This window comes from Danio aesculapii, chromosome 13, assembly GCF_903798145.1.
Source record: "Danio aesculapii chromosome 13, fDanAes4.1, whole genome shotgun sequence".
NCBI lineage: Eukaryota > Metazoa > Chordata > Actinopteri > Cypriniformes > Danionidae > Danio > Danio aesculapii.
The window spans coordinates 15,860,611-15,882,727 of NC_079447.1; the positions used below are offsets into that span (position 1 = coordinate 15,860,611).

General features: G+C 34.0%; 1 protein-coding gene across 2 annotated transcripts in view; it reads left to right on the forward strand.

The window, feature by feature from the left end:
* The window catches only part of syt16 (synaptotagmin XVI), a 40,675-nt gene that overhangs the window by 8,774 nt on the left and 9,784 nt on the right, over positions 1-22,117 (forward strand). The window contains exons 2-3 of one of the 2 annotated variants that reach the window (XM_056471185.1): positions 2,835-3,011; positions 16,630-16,842. In XM_056471185.1, the coding sequence (XP_056327160.1) occupies positions 2,835-3,011; positions 16,630-16,842 (390 nt within the window). Of the gene's footprint in view, positions 1-2,834; positions 3,012-10,350; positions 10,715-16,629; positions 16,843-22,117 lie in introns of those variants that run through there. The other variant, XM_056471184.1, reaches the window with a different exon arrangement.

The window sequence follows — 22,117 nt, forward strand, 5'->3', positions numbered from 1 at the left end:
TCTCCCGGGACAGCACGCCAAACAAGCTATGTATAAATCGTGAGCTAAGTGTGAACTCTTGAAATCAACTTATTAAAATAATTTCTGAAGGATCATGTTACACTAGGTGGAAGTAATGATTGATGAAAATTCACATTTGAGTCATAAATTATATTTTAAAGTATATTCACATAGAAAGCAGTCATTTAAACGAATTTTTATTTTATTTTAGTCATTTTATTTTATTAAAAAAAAAGTGTAAGAATGCGGTTCACAAGCATGGCCAGCAGATGGAGATGTTTAACTATTCTTAGGCATAACAACAACTTTCTTGATCTCCAAAGCCCTTAAAATACTCTGTTGTTTATTCAAGAACTCGTGTATATTTCCATCTTTCCCATATTTATTGTTCTATCTTATATAGCACTTTTCAATAAATGTTAAATGTTAACATTTCTTGGATATTAATTAAATTTAGCACTGATATGAACTCTGTGCACTCAGGAACAGCAAATCCATGGCAACATGAAACGATGTGTGTGTTTATGTGAACAAAACCATGCGCAAATCACAGAATGCTTGAGTTGTTTCTAAGGAAACCGTCCTGCTCTTGCAGTACAGAGGTCCATGTGGGTGTGTGTGAATGTGCTCACAAGGTCAGTGTGTTCCAGCCTGAACATGTAGGAGAGCACAGCCAAGTGTTTTGAGCTCAAACTCTCTGCGATTCCGTAGCAATTTTATTTCAGACATATGCTGTAATACAATAATAGAATAATGAACATGCACAATATTATCAGAGGCATTCAAAGTTGTTAAAAAAATCTAACTCTTCTTATTTTTATTAGTATATAGAAGTGTTTTGTTATAAACAATGTATCTGTGCACTTAAAATTAATTTGCCCTAATTATCTTTTTTCAATACCATAACCTTTCCTGGCGTCACGCTGGCGCAGTGAGTAGTACGATCGCCTCACAGCAAGAAGGTCACTGATTTGAGCCTCGGCTGGGTCAGTTGGCATTTCTGTGTGGAGTTTGCATGTTCTCACCATGTTCGCTTGGGTTTCCCCCACAAGTCCAAAGACATGCGCTATGCTAAATTGGCCGTAGTGTATGTGTGTGAATGAGTGTGTATGGATGTTTCCCAGTGATGGGTTGCAGCTAGAAGGGCATCCACTTTGTAAAACATAAACTGGATAAGACGGCGGTTCATTCCACGGTGGTGATCCCAGATTAATAAAGGGACTAAGCTGAAAAGAAAATGAATGAATGAATGAATGAATGAATGAATAAATAACCTTTCCCTGCCCCACAAATTGAGTTCTTTACTTCTGGTCACATGGAATGCCTTGAGGGTGGGGCTATCTGGGCATGTCTCGATTCTGCTCTGCCTTCATCCATCCTTCAATCTTCTTTCATTTTATTAGCAACACCCATCAACCAATGATCCAGTCGGTTCCCAAAGGACGAAATCATATTTTTATTATTATTTTTTCAAATTTTAGGACCGTTTCATGTCATGATATGGGAAAAAAGGACAATCTTAACTTCCGTTTCTTGGAGAAATGGTGACTTTATAAATACAGCAAATAATATATATTTTTTTTCAGAATTAAATATTTAAACACTAACAATATTAAGATTGTCATTGTGCTAAAATTCTTGAATACTTGAAGAAACACTACACTTGTTTGGTAATAGGCTAATGTAATGCATCTAATGTTACTTCAGTCTTGATCTTGAAAAATGAAGTCTGTCATAATTTACTCACCTGTATGTGTTGAATGGTCATGCTGCTCTTTTCTTTACATGTCGATTTTATCTTTCCTTTGCTTCTTTCTATGACCATATTTCTCTCTGCTCGTGTCTTTTCATACTCATCTGTATGGTTGTTTCGTACTATTCAGCAACAGCTGTGACTGCAGTTGGTGTGTGTCTGTGTGTGTTTGTGTGTGGGTGCAGATTAGATGGTTCTGTATAACAGTGTTAAGCTTCTGCTTTTCATTCAACACACACATGTAAACACTCTCAAACACACACTCAGGAGAGCCTAGCCTCTCAGACTTGGTGAAATATTCACTCTTATGCAACTTAATGGTCCATTTTACACTTGAAGTGTTCACTTCAAAGCACCTTTGATGAATATGTGCTGAATGCGAAGCCATGGTTTCTCTGTGTGCTGCAGAGCTGCTTTCCTCAAGGCAGACGTCAGGGCTGTATGTACTGTCATGCATTGAAAAACATGAAAACTGAGCAACACGACTAAAAAAATGTGCATTTTTGAGTCTTCAGTGCTGAAATAATATAAAATTATTATCTGTAAAACCCGACGCTACTGAAATCACTAATAAAAAATGATCTTAATTTCAATAGTTTTAATTTTAATCACAAAAAAGCATTGTGACGCTTTTATTTTGTGATGCTTTTATTTACGCTTTTATGTAAAGCTTTTATTTTTTGACTTTTAAATCACTTTTCGTTTTCAACCAATACAGCAAACCCACAAAGCGGATATAGTGATCGAACAGATACAATTTTTGTGTTTGTACAGATCAATTATAGGGGATCACTTGGAGTTTAAAAAGTAAATGGATAGATCCTGGATGTTTATATCAGATGTCACTGTTTTGGAGCACACTAGCTGCAGATATTCTTGAAACGAACAGACTGAAACTAATATCTAAAAATGTAAATTTTACGGGACCTTTAAAAATAAAATTGGAAATCAGTATCAGAATCTGACAATTGGCATTCAGAATCGGTCATGAAAAATCAAGTTTGGTGCTTCACTAATTAACTGATATATCAATTCTGTCCTTCTGATCAGTGTCTGATCTGTGTGTCTGCTTTCTCACCAGTCACTCCTGAGGCGGTGGGCTTCCTCTCAGCCGTGGGCATCTTTGTGGTCTTGTTGGCCATACTCTTCCTCTTCATCAATAAGAAGTTGTGTTTTGCTCGTGTCGGAGGTCTGCCATGCCTCGAGCAGTACAGCCGACGCAAGCGAAGAGACCGTGCAGGGATTCACCAGGGTCTGGGTGAGTAATACTGCTCTGACTTTTTTTGCTGAGTAATTGTTTTTCACAGGTAAAAAAAAGACCCCCATATGGTATGTTTAAGGTTCCTATTTGAGTTTTAAAGGTCTCCTGCAATAGGTTTACATCCATCCATGGTCAAAATTCACTTTTATTTTTTCTTAAAATCCATTGCTGCATTCGCTTCTTTATCACAGTGTCTGAAATGGTTTGTTCAATGATTTTGGTTTCCTTTCTGAGAGTCTACTCTGCTCTGATTGGTCAGATGCTTCAGGCATCATTCTAAGCAATGGATTTAGGTCAGTCCTCAAAAGTTTAAAAGTCGGTGTGAAATCAAAATTTACAATGTTTATTTTGCTAGCGCACATTGTTATTCTTTAGGTCAGGGGTCTCAAACTCGCGGCCTGTGGGCCAATTGCAGCCCGTGGGACAATAGTTCGAGACCCCCGCCCTAATTTGAAAGTTTAATGTTAGTGCCGCCCGCAAGTTTTATATGAATGGCACTTTACAGTGTTGTGTGTCGAGCTGAACGAACCCACCAATCACGGTGGGGTAAATGGTTTTAAATGACATTTCCCAATGAGTGAAAATTACAGCAGCGTTGCCATGGTGTGTTTCCACGTTTAACTATTGGTCCTGAGCAATATTTTCAACCAATGCTTGGTGGTTATTGTTTCGCGCAGTGAGCAGAAAAGAAATCAAAGTGATGGGTATGCGGCAGGATAAAAAAAAAGTAAGGAACTCAATGCAACCTAACGTAGTCGTCTGCAGTCACACATCGACACCTGTCTATCGGCAATAAGCATCCCAGTAACACGGAACAATTATAGAGTGGCACCGTTATTTGTGGGTCATTTGCATCGCTCTACCTGCATTGTATTTGCATTGCCTCACACAATAAACATTACATATATTTCTATATGATGTAAAGGTAGTCAAAACAAATGACACAGTGTTGCTTCTTTTTCCTGTAACAACAGCACAGCGGATAACAGTAAATCTAATTATTATTATTATTATTATTATTAGTAGTACTATATTACTATTTATTAGTGATTGATTTATTTTCTTATAAATTTTTTATTTGTTTACATTCTCATCTTATTTTGTGTTAAAAAATTTCAATCTTCTCAAATCTCTTTATTTTTACACAAAATCTACACAAAATAAGATGAAAAAAAAAAGAAATTAATAATATAATAAATTTCTTGTGGAAAACCTGATGCGGCCCAGCCTCACCCAGACTCTGCCTCCAGCGGCCCCAGGTAAATTGAGTTTGAGACCCCTGCTTTAGTTGAACAAATAATCTGTGTAAGTTAATCGACTGAAATAAGTGTTTTTAACATCTTCGATCGAAGTCTGATCATTTGCTTCTGATTTTGGAGTGGTGGTCCTTCACTGTTGATGTCAGTGTGATGGCTTCAGCCACAACATTCCTAACCCTGCCCCACTTACAATTAGTTTTGTAGGGATTAAGTACAGTTTTGACCCAAAAGATGACCAGTCTGTCAGATGAAGAAGAGCCGGAGTCAGAGATACAAATACATAAATAGAGTTTGAAGATAGTTTGCAGTTTCATCAGCAGAAGCCAGCTTCAACTTACAATCACAAATCAATTACAATTATACTCTCACATAACGTCATTAACTGCGTCACACATATAGGCATTCTAACCTGATTGGTTAAAACACAGATAGACTAGTAAAATTTGCGTGCGTACAATTCTGATAAATATCTTAAGCATAAACGTCAGACATCCACTAGACTGTTTAGAGCTGACTCCAGACCTGTGAAACTGATCCACAATCAAATAGAACACACACACTTAAAGTATAATCTGTTTCTTATCCAAGGCTGAGTGTACTCTCAGCCGTCTTTATCAAAACTGGTTTAAAAACCGGTATAATCTACATTCAGGCAGTTATAATATCCTTACTACACAAAGTCTATCTTGAATACAAAGTAGAATCACTTTTAAAAAATTAACCGTAAAAATAGCTAAATCACTTTAGACATTTTAGGTAGTATTAACTCATAGAAATAACAATAGAAACAGTTGCTTCCAGTCCTCAGCCCTCAGTTCCACTCAAGGTCTCCATGACCTCTGACCTGGTTTGGTGGCTCTTGAAAATAGTTATAAAGAGACAGGCAAACGCACTGAACATTCTTATATTAAGCAATGTGTTAACTTATTCATTAGTTAAAATCAATTCAAAGTTAAATACTCATTCAAATAATCATATTTAATTAAAATAATGAGAAACAGATTGATGAGGAAAGGATAAAGTTTCTTCATGCTGAGATGGATGGGAAGGTATAAATCTGAATCCTTCAGTTTTCTATGAGGGAATTAGGTGCAGAAAGAAAGCTCCGCCCCTACTCAATATTCCAATTCTGTTGGAAATACATCAACACACTGAAATAAACATCACAGCATATTTCGGTTCATGCTGACTTCAATATAATATCTGATTTTTGTTCACTCAACACTGGCATTATCTGTGCTCTGAAACAATTTTTTAGATAACAGCTAATAGAGTTGAAAAACTTCAAAAGGCTGGCAAAAATTGGCAAAAATGCCACATTTTAGAAATTATGACATCACAGTACCATGTGATCAGAAGATGAGGAAGAACCCCGCATATAAAAACAACAATGGCAGATTACAGAGCTGTGTTTGGTCTGCAGGTAAATTTATAAGCACTATTACAACAAAACCTGGTAACATTGTTTCAACTAGACAACCAGCATGTCAGATATTTGTAAATCCACCATGTTGTCCTGTTTATGTCTGTACGAAAGACTTCATGCACATGCTCACTGCATTCTTCTGTGAATAGACTGTATTCTGCGGCTGTGTTTGTTTACAGTGCCACATATAGGTGTGGCAGACATATTACACCATTTTAACTGTTTTCCATTCGGACGCATACATTTCTTGAAATCATACATGTAAGGACTCATAACCTTTACAATATATAAAAGAAAGAAAAAACACAATTGTTGAACGAGTTTGTGTGATCGGTCGACCAGTTACAGCATGTGTTGGAAACAAATTTTCATTACAGTATTTGAAGCTATTATATTTCAGCTCCAATGGCTTTCTCAGCACTTTAATACTTAGTGATACATACAATATGAATGTGTCAGTTTTATTGAACCAATTCAAGCACAAGTGTCTATCCAAAAATCTATTCAAGATCAACACACATATAGAGAAACCTAAACTCACGCTGTGTGGTTGTTGGCTGCAATTTGCGCAAATAGATAAAAGTCGGTGTGGCACAAACAAGCAGCTTTAAAATAATAACATTATATTGAACATTTGTTGAACATGTAATCTTTTTTTATAGAGGGAAATAATAAGTGTTTTTATCGTAATCGGACATTACTACTGCAATCTTTTGGGAAGTTCTTAAAAAGTACATGTGCTTTCACAGCCAAGAAACTAGTGTATTCATGATGTCAAAAACACAAACAAGACACTTTTTGTTACTAAAGAATTTTAGGGTAAGAGCCATAGGCGGAGCGTGTGTAAGGCTGGGGAAGGCTTAGCCTCCCCCTGGCCAGAGACTAAGGAGATAGCAGATAAAAAAAAATGCATTGAAAACATGTAACAGGTGCAAGCCGTAATATGAATGTAATTTAATGTTGATGATTAACACAACACTTTAGCTATTGTAAGTTTGTCAATCAAATTTCAAGTCCCCCTCCGCACAAAAATGAAACTGTCCAACCCGGCACGTTGCACTGATGAGCGCTGTTTATTACTGGAGTTCGCAGCAGCTCTGAAAACCAAACCAAAAGTGCTGGCCAGCGGACTAATTTTATATGCTGGTCAAGGACATAAGTAACAAAACGACAAATGAGTATTACGAGAGAGGTATTATATATTATTCTGGTTTTATTTGTTTTCAGCATTAAATTGGTAGTTTCATTGTAACGTAGTCTGTAGCCTAGTGTAGTAATCTTGTTTAGGCAATCGTTTGTAGTTTTATATTTTAAAGGTCAAATATTTATTGCTGAATTACAAGTTCGGTTTTCGATTGGCCTCGTGAAAAAGAGAATGATTTCATATTCTCGGGGCCGGCGCATCCAGAGGTGAACTAGGCGGCCGCCTAGGGTGGCAGAATAGTGAGGGCTGCATCCGCGATGAGGAATTTTCAGCTTTATTACTTCTGTCTTCAGAGTCACACGATCCTTCAGAAATTGCTCTTATTACGAGTAATAAAGTTATTACTGGTAATAGTAATAAAAGCAACAAGTAGTAATAATTTAATTTGAAACTGCATACAGTAATAAATAAATATTTAATAAATAAGTATTTAACAATTTTTAAATATTTAATAAATGCAACCTTGATGAACGGAATAATTTTAATTAGATTTTTAAATAAAAGTAATAATAATAAAAAATAAATAAACTGACCCCAAACTTTTGACCGGTAGTGTAGATCAGTGGGTTAGTTTAATAAAATAATTTAATACGCGTGTTGAATATAATAGATGTTTTTTGATAGGCGGTGCTTTTGTTAAAACCTCTTTTTGGTCGGTCGCAAGTCTTTTAAAATGCATTAAAGGGCAGCGCATATATTAGCCTTACCCTGGAGTTTGTTCACCCTCCGCCTATGGTAAGAGCAGACATGTTCATTTACAGTTAGTAAAGACAACAGGCGTCAATAATGCAAGTATGTAACAAACCTACATGGGAGTCATGCAGGTTGACTGTAATTAACATCGACTTGTTTCAGTCAGTTCAGAATCACTTTTTATTTCGGAGGACAGTAACACAGGAAAACCTTTCAGACCTTTTACATTCACAAACAGCGATATTACACACTGTGTGAACTGCGATATATTTAAAAACACACAATACTTTGACCTTAATCTCAGATGAGTGCAGGTATAGTCTGGCATGTTTGATGAGCAATGTCTGGGATGTTTGATTTGTCTGTTTGATGGCCAATGCCAAGCCGGGGGAGTGTTTGGGATCCAGTTTTCTAATTAGATGCATATCTCTGTGTGCTCTATGGGTTGTCCCTTTCTCTATTCTTTCCTTCATTATGCACACATACTCACCACCTGTGAGTAAACTCTGCACCTTTTGGTTTGACACACACACACAAACACACTTCTCAGTCTGTATATCAGCAGGGTGGTGGAGGAAGTTCTGCTGTGGTATTTAAAAGCAGCTCCTTTAGTAAACATTCAGTCAGTCCGTCCTGCGAGATGTCCTGCGTCTAGCAGCTAGATAAATGTTATGAATTCAGGTGCCGCTGAATTGGTTCGACAGAAGGTTTGTTATATTTGCAAGGAGTAATCGAGTAAATGGAGTAATTGAGGAAGACGTGCTGGTAAGTGTGTGATCTAGGAAAGCACTATTTGTATCGGTTACTGTCCTAGAAATTTAAATTTACTAATAATTATTCATTGCTAATTTATCATTTATATATATATATATAAATATATATATATATATATATATATATATATATATATATATATATATATATATATATATATATATATATATAAATAAATATATATATATATATATATATATATATATATATATATATATATATATATATATATATATATATTTATTATTATTATTATTATTTAAATAATGTTATTTATTCAATAATGTATTTAATTTTTTTTTTAAATGTTTATTCATCGAGTCATTAATATAGACAAATTTGTTGTCAATTTTTAGTATTGATCTATTGATTGATACTAATTTAGTATTATTTTTAGTAATATTTAAATGAGTAATTTAGTAATCATTATTAGTAGGGCTGCACAATATATCGTTTCAGCACTGATATTGCAATGTGAGTGTTTGCAATAGTCACATCACAGGATATGCAATGTTAAGTTGGGATTATAGTCAATCAACAATTGAGAATACATGGGGTTTGTAAAATCATTGCATTGTATAGCCAAATCAGAGTGAAACTTTATCATTTGCATGTGTTTTAAAGGCATTTCAAAAGAGTGTAAAGCATTCAGGCACAACAACGTAACACATGTGTAACTTAAATGAAGAATAATTTGACAGAATTATGAATACAATAAAGTTTATACAGTGTTATTTTACATTACATTACCTGAATGCTGTTTGACTTTATGGAAAACCATAAAGTAGTGTTTATTTGACTTTTATCGTTGCTTTATTGTAATTATTCTTACAATTATTTTTTTTTTTTTATACATGATTCACAACCCTTACAAAATTAACCCAACCAATCGGAATTAATGATTTTTTTTCACAAATAATATTGTATAATAGAAATTGTATTCATACCACAATATATATCGCAGCAAAAATTTTGCACTGTCAGATTTTTCCAATATTGTACAGCCATAATTATTAGCAATAAGAACTGTAAAATCTCTTTATATGTAGTTAAATAAAAAAAATAATATATATATATATATATATATATATATATATATATATATATATATATATATATATATATATATATATATATATATATATATATACATATATATACATATATATATATATACATATATAATTAACAACTGCTTTTATTCTAGCCGAATTAAAACAAATAAGACTTTCTCCAGAAGAAAAAATATTATCAGACATACTGTGGAAATTTCCTTGCTCTGTTAAACATAATTTGGGAAATATTTAAAAAATAAATATAAAAATAAATAAATAAATCAAAGCTCTAATATATATTAGGGCTGGGCGATATGGCAAAAATGCAATATCGATAATTATTTTCCAAATTCAATGATATATATATATATATATATATATATATATATATATATATATATATATATATATATATATATATATATATATATATATATATATATATATATATATATAGCAGTTTTTGTGGTCATGTAGCTGAAGGCAGGATTTTTGTAGTTAAACCATTAAACTACAACAATTTGATGTCAAATTGATTCAATCAAATCGAAATTGATTTGATGTTTTTAATAAAAAATGTACTTAAATTTATCACCAAATGAACACCAAAAATTATATAATTTTTAAATTAAAGGGAGACCAATACCAAAGTATTTTCAATTAGTTTAAAATCATGTACTAAAACATAAAATAACAAAACACTCAACAGAATTGCTCAGATTTGACCTGTAATTAAAATAAAATAACTGTAATTGATAAGCAATTATGATAAAATAGCGCTGCATGTCAGCTCTAAATTGCATTGTACATTGGTTATCTGTTATGCATAGACAAAATGTAGTTTATAGTTTCATTAAAGAAATGAATATAATGTTCTTTCTTTGACCATAATATCGATGTTTTGAATTTAATACAGTGACAGCATGAGGAACTCCAATGGGTCTTCTGTACATCTGAAAATAGACCTCCTTAGTGCAAATAGGGCAAAACCTTAACATTTGACGGAATGGCGGATACTCCTCAGACAGGTATCCCAGCATTTTCCTCATGGCTCGCTCAGATTTCAGACGCTTTTTCCAGTGGCTTTCGCCGCCTCGGCCAAAATGAAGCTGACAACTCAGTGAAAGATGAGAGTTCAGAAGTGGAGCAGAACTTGAGGATTGTTCATGGATCAGTAGTAGATTCACAGGACGACAGGTTTGATTATACACTTTCTGCTGAACGTCTGACTCCCATCAGCGAAGAGAAAGATGAGCTGGAGAGCAGGAGTCTAATGGGCACTGACACTGGTAAGAGGATGGTTAGCTGCACTGAAAAAAATGTTTCATTGTATTTGCTAATTTTTATTAAAGTATCTGGATGCCATTTATATGGGTATAATAGGTTGAACATTACTAAATGCAATTTGCTTTAAATATATAAATATGTTGTTCATATAAACGGTTTGCAACCACTTACCTTAAAACAATTTAGTAAATCCAACCATTTTTTTCAGTGTTCTCTCCAAATCAATTGGTTTTCATTATTGGTGGTCTGTTCTGTGTACATGCTTACTTAATGGGAGTTGTTGCTATTATCACTGTAAAATTGTTAATGAACAGGTTCCGTATTTAGTGATGCATGTTTTTTTTTAGTTTGTTTGTGCTTGTAGTTATGAATTGCCAGTGAGTGGTGTAAAGTAGCAAATTACAAATACTCAAATTACTGTAATTATGTAGTTTGTCTTAGAAATTGTGATTTACTAAGTAGTTGTAAAACTGTGTACTTTTCTTTCCCGTGAGTAAATTTTTAGTGCCGTATTGGTACTTTTACTCCACTACTTTCCTCCAACCTGCAGTCACTACTTTATCTTTTCTTGTCTATGGGATTAGAAAAATCAGTCCTGTGATTCCTGTCCAATCAAATCGCACACAGAAGGTAGATCGCGTCATACTGAACTACCTCAAGACATGGGCACTTGATAATTGCAGCAAACTGTTTGCAAGCATTCAAAGTGTCCAAGAAAACGTCCACGTTGCGTTTTGTTTGAAAATGTAAACCGTTTGACGTCAGAATTCAACGTCAGGCCGACGTCAATGTCCAACATGCAACTTAAAATCAACCAAATATCAACATCTAATGGTGTTACAGCTTGACGTTGTGTGGACGTTACCACAATGACATCTATCAGATGTTGGATTTTGGTTGCCATAACTGACAAATAAATGTCAGTATTTGATCTCAATATGACATTGGTTGAAGATGTTGGCTCGACGTTGGATTTTGGCCACTGTCCAACACAGCCTAAAACACAACCTAAAATCAACCAAATATCAACGTCATTTCACATCATTATTGGACATCAAAATAACATTGTCCTTAGACTCTGTCTAGACATTGAATTTTGGCCACCTGATGTCACGACCTAAATCTAACCTAATATTAACATCTTATGACGTTGTGTGCCTGCTGGGCAAATGCACTACAGAATGTTACGTTTACACACATTCACAAATGACATGTAAATGCATCAACTTTTTACAGCGTAATACTCACTACTCACGAGTACCTTAGATAGGTCTTTTTAATCATACTTTGAGTAATAATTACAACAGATACTTTTACTCTACTTGCACTACATTTTGGGGCAAGTAATGGTACTTTTACTTGCGTATAAATTTTCAGTGCTCTTTCCACCACTGTGAAATGCATTATGGGACCTTAATTTTTGCTCTGTCATCTTTTGATGTTGTAAATTCAACTCTGCAGTTTAACAAAGTATTTAAAGCAATATACTGTACTGTATAAGAAAAAGTGTATAGGGAATGAAGTCTGTAAAAGGGCTGGACGATATGACCAAAAATCAAAACCTCCATTAATTGAAAATTTTTGTTCGATTTTGATTATTGAACTATTATTTTTATTTTCAGTGTAATTATTTATTTACTTATTTTTTTTACCTCTCATAGTTAATTATAATTCGAAGCTGTTAATTTTTTTTTCCAATGAAAGAGCATGTTACTATTCTTTATGATATTGAAATAAACTATTAAAAATGTCAATAAAAGTCACTTTTTAAAAAAACGTTTCAACATCAAAAGTTGTTGGAGAAAAGTTCAAGATCCCATATAATGTTTTTCCAGTCCTCTATTGTCCGTTTTGGTGAGCCTGTTCAAATTGTACCCTCAGTTTCCTGTTCTTAGCTGACAGGAGTGGCACCATGGTGTGATCTTCTGCTGCTGTAGCCCATCCGCTTCAAGGTTCGATATGTTGTGTGTTCAGAGATGCTCTTCTGCATACCTCATTTGTAACAAGTGGTTATTTGAGTTACTGTTGCCTTTCTACCAGCTCGAACCAGTCTGGCCATTCTCTTCTGACCTCTGGCATCAACAAGGCATTTGCAACCACAGAAATGCCACTCACTGGATATTATTTTCTTTTTCGCACCGTTCCCTGTAACCCTTAGAGATGGTTGTGCGTGAAAAGTGTGTGATCCCAGTAGATCAGCAGTTTCTGAAATACTCAGACCAGCTCATCTGGGACCAACAACCATGCCACGTTCAAAGTCACTTAAATCACCTTTCTTCTCCATTCTGATGCTTGGTTTGTACTTCAGCAGATTATCTTGACCATGTCTATATTCCTAACGCATTAAGTTGTTGCCATGTGATTGGCTGATTAGAAATTTGCATTAGCGAGCAGATGGAGAGGTGTAGCTAATATAGTGGCCGGTGAGTGTATATACTGATGCATATGCAGTTTACCACAGACTAGTGAGTTCGGTCTTTCTGGATATTTAATATAGTCAGTAAACTGAGAACGCCCTCTCAAAACAAACAGGAGAGTCATTACATTTACACATGAATGCACTGTACACACATCAAATACACACGCCATGTTCAATCCCTCACATACATAAACAGATAGTCATCTATACAGAAACACTCACTCACTCGCTTTCCTTCGGTTTATTCCCTGCTGTATCGCCACAGTGGAATGAACCACCAATTCTATACAGAAACATTATGATACTTTTAATATGCATGCATTCTAAAGGAAGATATTTATTTTCACTTTGAAATAAATCTTTTTAGATTAAGGTGTATTATTTGAAATGCCATCTGCAATAATGACTATGCAATAAATAGTTATTTATTTATTGGAGACTGTGGGGCTGAGCTCTGAAAAGTTCATTTTTGAGTGCATTTGTTTGGGACCACACAACTACCATAATTGTTCTCTGTTTAAATGTTCGTGCGTAGGCATTATTTATGGCATATGGAATGTACTCAGTGTGTGCATTGAGGAAAACACTTCAACGTGAGGAACTGGTAACCATGGCAAACTCCTATGCAGCAACTCGGTCTAATTTTATGTGTGTGAGTGAGCGATGTGGGGAAATGCAGTGAAATGAATGGGAGTGGAACTGTAATGGGTAAGACAGAGAAAAAGAGACCCACAGACACTAATTGGCCACTCTCTAATGATTAGGTACATATGGTGGACGTGACTGTCTTATGTGCACTTTACATTACCATAAAAAATACCACTCTGTCTGAGTCACTGTTTGTCTCTGTTTTCATTTAGTGGAATGTAGCTCTTTAGAAATACATGCCTCCGGTTGTGTTTTTTGCGAAAACATAAAATATGTTGCTTCCGTCAAGATGAAAAATCCACTAGAGGGCGCTGTCCAGATTTTTGTGAATCTCAGATACATTATTTCGGGTGCATTTTGTTAAATGTTTCAGATACACATATTCATTTACAAAACACAGCGCTTGTTGTACAGATCACCCAGACCATCAACGTTTTCTCAGAGGATGTCTAGCTGACAAAACATTGCTGTAAATTTGATACGAGTTTTATTTATGGAGAAAATTAAAAAGCACTGCTGTGTTTTGGGTGCTCTGTGTTTGTCTGAAGTAATAGTCTATTAAAATTTGTATTATTCCATATTTCTAAAAACATCTGTTTATTACTCATTTTGCTAGCTTGTGGGTAAAACTTTGGCGCTCAAGTGACCGAGATAAAGCTGAGAGAATATGGTCATTTTTCAAAACAAAAGATAAAACGGAAATAATTCATGATTTCTTGTGCGGCCCAGTACCAATTGATCCACAGACCGGTACCGGTCCGCGGCCTGGGGGTTGGGGACCACTGACCTAGCAGACCACTGACCTTAACCCTTTCTTAAATCCAACCAATAGTGTATTCAAAAGCAACCAGAAGAGAAAAGGGAATTTTAACCATGTAGTTCACTATGACTTTAAATTGCTTCTAGACTGTTTGATGTTTTATTGTGATTCTGCGGTAACTTAACAGTAAATGTGTTTTAGAGTAGCAGGGCCCTACTGCAATTTATTTTTACTATAAAATAGCCTTACCGCAAATTTCTTTTTATGGTAAAATTCACTTTACCACATTTTCTACAGTATCACAGTTTTTACAGCACTTTATTTATAGTTTACATTTTACACTAGCAGGATAAACCCCTTACTTTTAGTATTTGCTATTGAATTTATTAAATTCCAAACAAGTGACAAGATCGTGTACAACAGTGTTTTTAAAATTCATTGTTATTCTATCCATTTTAAATGGTTTTTACAGTAATTTTCATCCATCAATCTACAGTATTTTCAATACATGTTGTGATACAAGATATTAATAAATAATTTTTTCATTAACTGTCTCATTTTTGTCTTCAACTACAGTCGCAGTACTTGATTACAGTAGAATACCGCAAATTCCTAAAATCCAGTAAGTTACTGTAAAACTATACACAATGCGGTGCATATTACTGTAGTGAACCCTAAATAGTGTATGTGGTATTGTACTGGGGTTTTTGCAGTAAATAACTGAGAAATTGCATCAAAACCCAACAATGTACCTGTTTTGTAGAACCATGCTTTCCAAGCTCGAACCTGATTCCTTTGCATCATAAGTACAGCACTGTGCAAAGTGAGCTACTGGGCAAACTGACCACACCAGAAAAGTATGGAAATAGGGGAAACATATTTCATTACAAATCATAGACACCATTAATTCATCTTGTGGTATTTACTTGATGCTGTGCAAAGAACATCACAAAAATCATCCTTTATTTGTTGATAATATATCCCTGTAAATATCATTAGTGTGAAATAGAATAAAAGTTATTGTCATCATTAATGAAATAAATATGTCGAAATCAAGTCTGCTCAAAAAGTGGAAAAAATTTAAAAGCCTTTAAAAACATGACTATTTCCCGAAACATGGCTATTCTATTGGCTGTTTCATAGATAGCCATGTTAATAATGGCTTTTTAATTTTTTCCCTTACTTTTAAGTGCCTTGGACATAGGATTTTGTTGTTAATCTTCATGAATCCCTTACCCATTGAGCACTGACACATTATCTACCCCTGAAGCACTTTTGGTTTGATTCTTGTCATAAAAATGTCATTTAATAAAATTAATATAGTAATATAATTACGTGTAATAAAAAAACTGTAGGATAAACTTTTTATCTGATAAGAAAAATGTGTGTAAACTACAATGGAAATGCATTTACTAAATATATCCCATCATGCGCATCAAAAAAGTTGTGTGATTTTTGTTTAAACAGATCATGGGATAAAAATAGGTGCAATGGGATCACATTAATAAACAAACCTGTAGACCGACCACATTGTTAAACATTTGAAATGTTGTTTTGCTCACTCTAAAATCCCTCAGCCAAAGTCTGTCATCACGGTGGTTCAGTAATCTTACCCAAAACCTAAACCCAACTTCTACCTTTCTAACTATTAATAAACAGCTAGTTAGTATAGCTTATTATGCTACTCTATTAAGATAGTTGGATTAAAAATACCCCTACATATAACCCATCTATAGGTTATTATAGCACCTTTCCAACTATGGGTTATTTTAACCCAATGCAATGAGTTATATAATTTAACCCAATGCATTGTGTTATTTTGATTAAATGTGATTTTTTTTTTTTTCATTCTGGTATTACTATCGCTACTATTACTAGTACTACTATTATTTTTATATTATGGCTGTGTAAATAAATAAGATACAATTTTCAAAACTATTGAAAATGCTTTATTTCCATTACATTATAAGTTCCAGACACTTAAGGGTATTTATCCGTTTAATATAGATCAGCTATGAAGCGTGTGAAGTTCAGGTTTCTCTTCGTTTATCCTTTGCCTAATGTGTCCCTGTCTTATGTGTGTTTTGCAGTGAATAGTTACGGCGATGACGGAGAGATCTCCAGCTCATCAGACAGCGACGATGAGTTAGCCAAGCATTTTGAGATCTCCGTTTCCCGCTCTCAAAGCTTCCGTTCAGGGGTTACGGAGATTAACCCCCAGAATGCACCAGGGCAACATCACAAATTCAATCGACTGCTTTCTGACCAGGAAGAAGGAAGCACAGAGCCTTCTGACTGTGAAGGTACGCACACCCACATACACCTATTTGATAACAAAAATGTATGTATAATTATGCATTGTGTAGTTATGGTTGCATAATACGCTGACAGACACTTATGTCAGTCCCGCTGAATGTTGCATTATTATTTGAAGCAGCTTGTTGACATGGTGATATGTTCATCTCAGGGACATGGTTTAGAAAGAAGGAAAGCGAAATGCATGTAAGAAATGGACTTGATTTAATAAGGAAATCCAGTTATTTTAAAAGCATTTCTACTCTAGAACTATGCATGAGTGTGGATGATTATGATTAAAAAGGTTAACTTTTGTTGTATCAAATAAAATGCCACTAAAATTTAATTAAAGTAACACCTTGACTGATTGTAATTTTCTGTGATTTATTGCTGAAAACTATATTAGATTATAAGCATATTTCTAACTATTTAAGTTTAGGTTTAGCCAGTGTTGCTTTTGTTAAATAAAACAATTAAAATCATATTCAGAACTTAAAAGCTGTACTAAAAAATAAATCTAAAAGATACACAATTTAAAAAAATAGGCCAACATTTGGAATGTTGCCTTACAAACTAACTAAAATCATTTGTTACTCAGCTCAAGTGCTGAAACGACTTACAGTGGGGGAAATAAGTATTCTACATGTTACTATTTTTCTCAGTAAACATATTTCTAACGGTGCTGTTGACTTAAAATTTTCACCAGATGTTGATAACAACCAAAGAAAAACATACAGTATATGAAAAGAAATCTAATCTAATTAGTTTACAAATTAAATTATGTGTAAAAGAAAAAAAAGCATTGAACACATGACGAAACGGAGGTGTAGAAAGGCAGTGAAAGCCCAGACAGCAGCTAAAATCTCTCAGAAGTTATTCAGCAACCTTCTGCCCTTCGTCATTGTAAATTAATGACAGCTGCTTCAGTCCAACATCTACATAATCAGGATGATGAAGATGAGACCAGGGTGGACATTTCAGCAAGACAATGATACAAAACACAGCCAAGGAAAATGCTTTCAGAGAAAGAAAATCAGGGTGGAGAATGGCCCAGCCAATCACCTGACTTGAATCCAATACAAAATAAAGATCTTTTTTTAGAGATTATATACACAGTGCATCTAGGAAGTATTCATAGCGCTTCACTTTTTCCACATTTCTTAAGTTACAGCCTTATTCCAAAATGGATTAAATTCATTTATTTCCTCAAAATTCTACACACAATACCCCAAAATGACAATGTGAAAAAAGAGTTTTTGAAATTGTCGCAAATTTATTAAAAATAAAAAAGCTGAAAAATCACATGTACACAAGTATTCACAGCCTTTGGCGTGAAGCTCTAAACTGAACTCAGGTACATTCTGTTTCCACTGATCATTCTTGAGATGTTTCAGCAGCTTAATTGGAGTTCACCTGTAGTAAATTCAGTTGATTGGACACAGAAAAAGGCATACACCTGTCTATATAAGGTCCCAGGGTTAACAGTGCATGCCAAAGCACAAACCATTTCAGCAGCAGGAACTAAAAAACTAGTCAGGATAGAGGGAAAGATGAATGCAGCAATGTACAGAGACATCCTAAATGAAAACCTGATTCACAATGCTCGACCTCAGACTGGGGCGACGGTTTATCTTCCAGCAGGACAATGACCCAAAAGCACACCGCAAAAATATCAATGGAGTGGCTCGTGAATGTCCTTGAGTGGCCCAGGCAGAGCCCAGACCTAAATCCTATTGAACATCTCTGGAGAGATCTGAAAATGGCTGTACACCGTCGCTTCCCATTCAACCTGATAGTGCTTGAGAAGTGCTGCAAAGAGGAATGGGCAAAAACACCCAAAGACAGGTGTGACAAGCTTGTAGCATCATATTCAAAAAGACCTGAGGCTCTAATTGCTGCCAAAGGTGCATCACCAAAGTATTGAGCAAAGGCTGTGAATACTTATGTACATGTGATTTTTCAGCTTTTTTATTTTTAATAAATTTGCAACAATTTCAAAAAAATCTTTTTTTCACATTGTCATTATAGGGTATTGTGTGTAGAATTGTGAGGAAATAAATTAATTTAATCCATTTTGGAATAAGGCTATAACATAAACAAATGTGGAAAAGTGAAGCGCTATGAATACTTTGCAGATGCACTGTGTATACTGAAATTAAAACTAATGAAAAATGATAAAACACAACAATATTACTGAATTACTAAAATAAAAACATAAAATATAAAAACAAAAGCTAAATCAAAATGTTACCTAACGATAATAGGATGCAAAAACTACTCTTGACAAACAACATGATAAAATGCATGTTTATATAGAACTGTGCCAAACCAGAATGCTGAATAAGGCCAAACTCAAATATATAATATAATATAATATAATATAATATAATATAATATAATATAATATAATATAATATAATATAATATAATAATTCATAATATAATATAATAATTCATAATATAATATAAAATATATAATAATTCAAAATATAATAATATAATATAATATAATTCATAATATAATATAATATAATATAATTCATAATATAGTATAATATAGTTGAATATAATATAAAATAATATAATATCATATCATATAAAATAATAATATAATATAATATAATATAATATAATATAATATAATATAATATAATATAAAAAAATATAATAATTCAAAGTAATATAATATAATATAATATAAAAAATATAATAATTCATAATAATATAATATAATATAATATAATATAATATAATATAATATAATATAATATAATATAATATAATATAATATAATAATTCATAATATAATATAATATAAAAATATATAATAATTCATAATGTAATATAATATAATATAAAAATATCTAATAATTCATAATATAATATAATATAATATCTAATAATTCATAATATAATATAATAATTCATAATAATATAATATAATATAATATAATATAATATAATATAATATAATATAATATAATATAATACAATATAATATAATATAATATAATATAATATAATATAAAAATAATTTATATGCTCTAGAAACAACTCAAGACCTCAACATTTTGAATCACATAATGAATATTTAAATGATTCAAACCCAAACGCCTTTTATAAATATTTACAAATGTGCTGCTTGACATGTCACTCTTAATCCTGCTTGATACTCTGTCAACATCTCTGGTCTGACTGTACATTGTGATGAGACGTTTCTGAGCCTAAATCAGCTTCTAACCAGTTGTTCGTGTCAATTGAATTCTTCCTGTATGGAGCTAAATTTTTTCAGTTGCCATGGAAAAGCGTCTTTTCTGGTCGCTATGGCGATATGTCTGCAGTTAATTGGTTGCTGCTGAGTGGAACAGTTTGTGCCCTGAAAGAGACTTCATTCAGTGAAATGCACCGAGTCACGTAGTACAAGCACTTAAAGACCTAAATAGTATCATTATCGTCTACTAAGAGGAGTCGGATTGGTCAGAGGAGCTTGTCCTGCAATTATGATATGTCAGAGTGTCAATAAAATTTCATTTGGTAAATGTTCAGGGAGGGCTCAGTGGGTAGCGCTGTCGCCTCACAGCAAGAAGGTTGCTGGTTTGAGCCTTGACTGGGTCAGTTGTCATTTCTGAATGGAGTTCAAAGACGCTATAGGGGAATTGGGTAAGCTTAAATTGTCCGTTGTTTATGAGTGTGTATGGATGTTTCCCAGTGATGGGTTGCAGCTGGAAGGGCATCCGCTGCGTAAAACATGTGCTGGATAAGTTGGTGGTTCATTCCGCTGTGGCGACCCCTGATAAATAAAGGGACTAAGCTGAAGGAAAATGAATGAATGAAATGTTCAGGGAAAGAGAGTATATATGTGTGTGTGTGTGTGTGTGTGTGCGTGTGTGTGTGTGTGTGTGTGTGTGTGTGTGTGTGTGTTGCAGAGCTGTTAATTGTGTCTTTAGCTCTCAATCAAATATCTCCTGGTCCTATTAAACATCGTAGTTCATTCATTTGAACTACACTATGGCGTTTTAAATGAGCTCTCTTCAATATGTCAGTTGTTTCTCAGAGTGCAAAGAAATTAAGTGGAGAATTTTCTCTTGACCACAGACATCTTCTTTTATTAAATGGGACCTAATACGAAAAAATCACTTTTATAAGGGGGGGGGGGGGGGGGTCATCATAGACTACCATCTTCTGAGCCACATCTTTTGAGAAGAGTATAAACGGAGGTCGGAGTCAGCTCCAAATGGGTGGGCCTTGAGCTCCAAGTGGGCTGTACAAACCTGGAGTTTTTATTTATTTAATGTCTTGTAGGTGGCACGGAGTCCAATATCGTGCTTTATGAATGTCGACACCTACCCCAACCCTAAACCCAAACTCACAGTAACCTGAGGAGCAAATCAGTGCGGTTTCATGATCGTTTTTATCCTGTCATTATAAGACTTTTGTATAATACCGTCTTATATTGTTGATAGATAGTATGTAATAATAAATCAATAAATAGTTCAACTTGCATAAATTGTTAATATTATAACAAACTGTGCAATAGTTATTTAAGTATTAATTTATTTTTTTCTGTGATTTATTTATTTATTTTTTAATTGGGTTATATTTTATATAACTATATTTTTATAAATTTATGAAATTCATTCATTCATTCATTTTCTTTTCGGCTTAGTCTCTTTATTAATCAGGGGTTGCCTCAGTGGAATGAATCGCTAACTTATTCAGCATATGCTTTCTCAGCGGATGTCCTTCCAGCTGCAATCCATCACTGGGAAACACTCATTCACGCACATACACTACAGCCAATTTAGCTTACCCAATTCACCTATAGCGCATGTCTTTGAACTTGTGGGGGAAACCGGAGCACCCAGAGGAAACCCACTCCAACACAGGGAGAACATGCAAAGTCCATAAAGAAATGCCAACTGACCCAGCCGGGACTTGAGTCAGCGACCTTCTTGCTGTGAGGTTACAGTGCTAACCACCGAACCCCCATGCTGCAATATTGTTGATTACCTCCTTTAAAAGTCACATCTTATGATCTGAAGAGCTTTAGTGGGAGGCAAACATTTATTTAAAACATTCATGTTTTAAAAGAATAATTGTGTATATAAGGATAATTCGCAAATGCATATTTTGTCATCGCATTTGTCTACTTACCCTTTACTTGTTTCAAACCTTTATGAGTATCCTTTTTCTGTAAAACACAAAAGAAAATATTTTGAAAAATGTTGGAAACCTGCTGTAACCATTGACTTGCATAGTATTTGTTTTTCCTACACTCTCAGA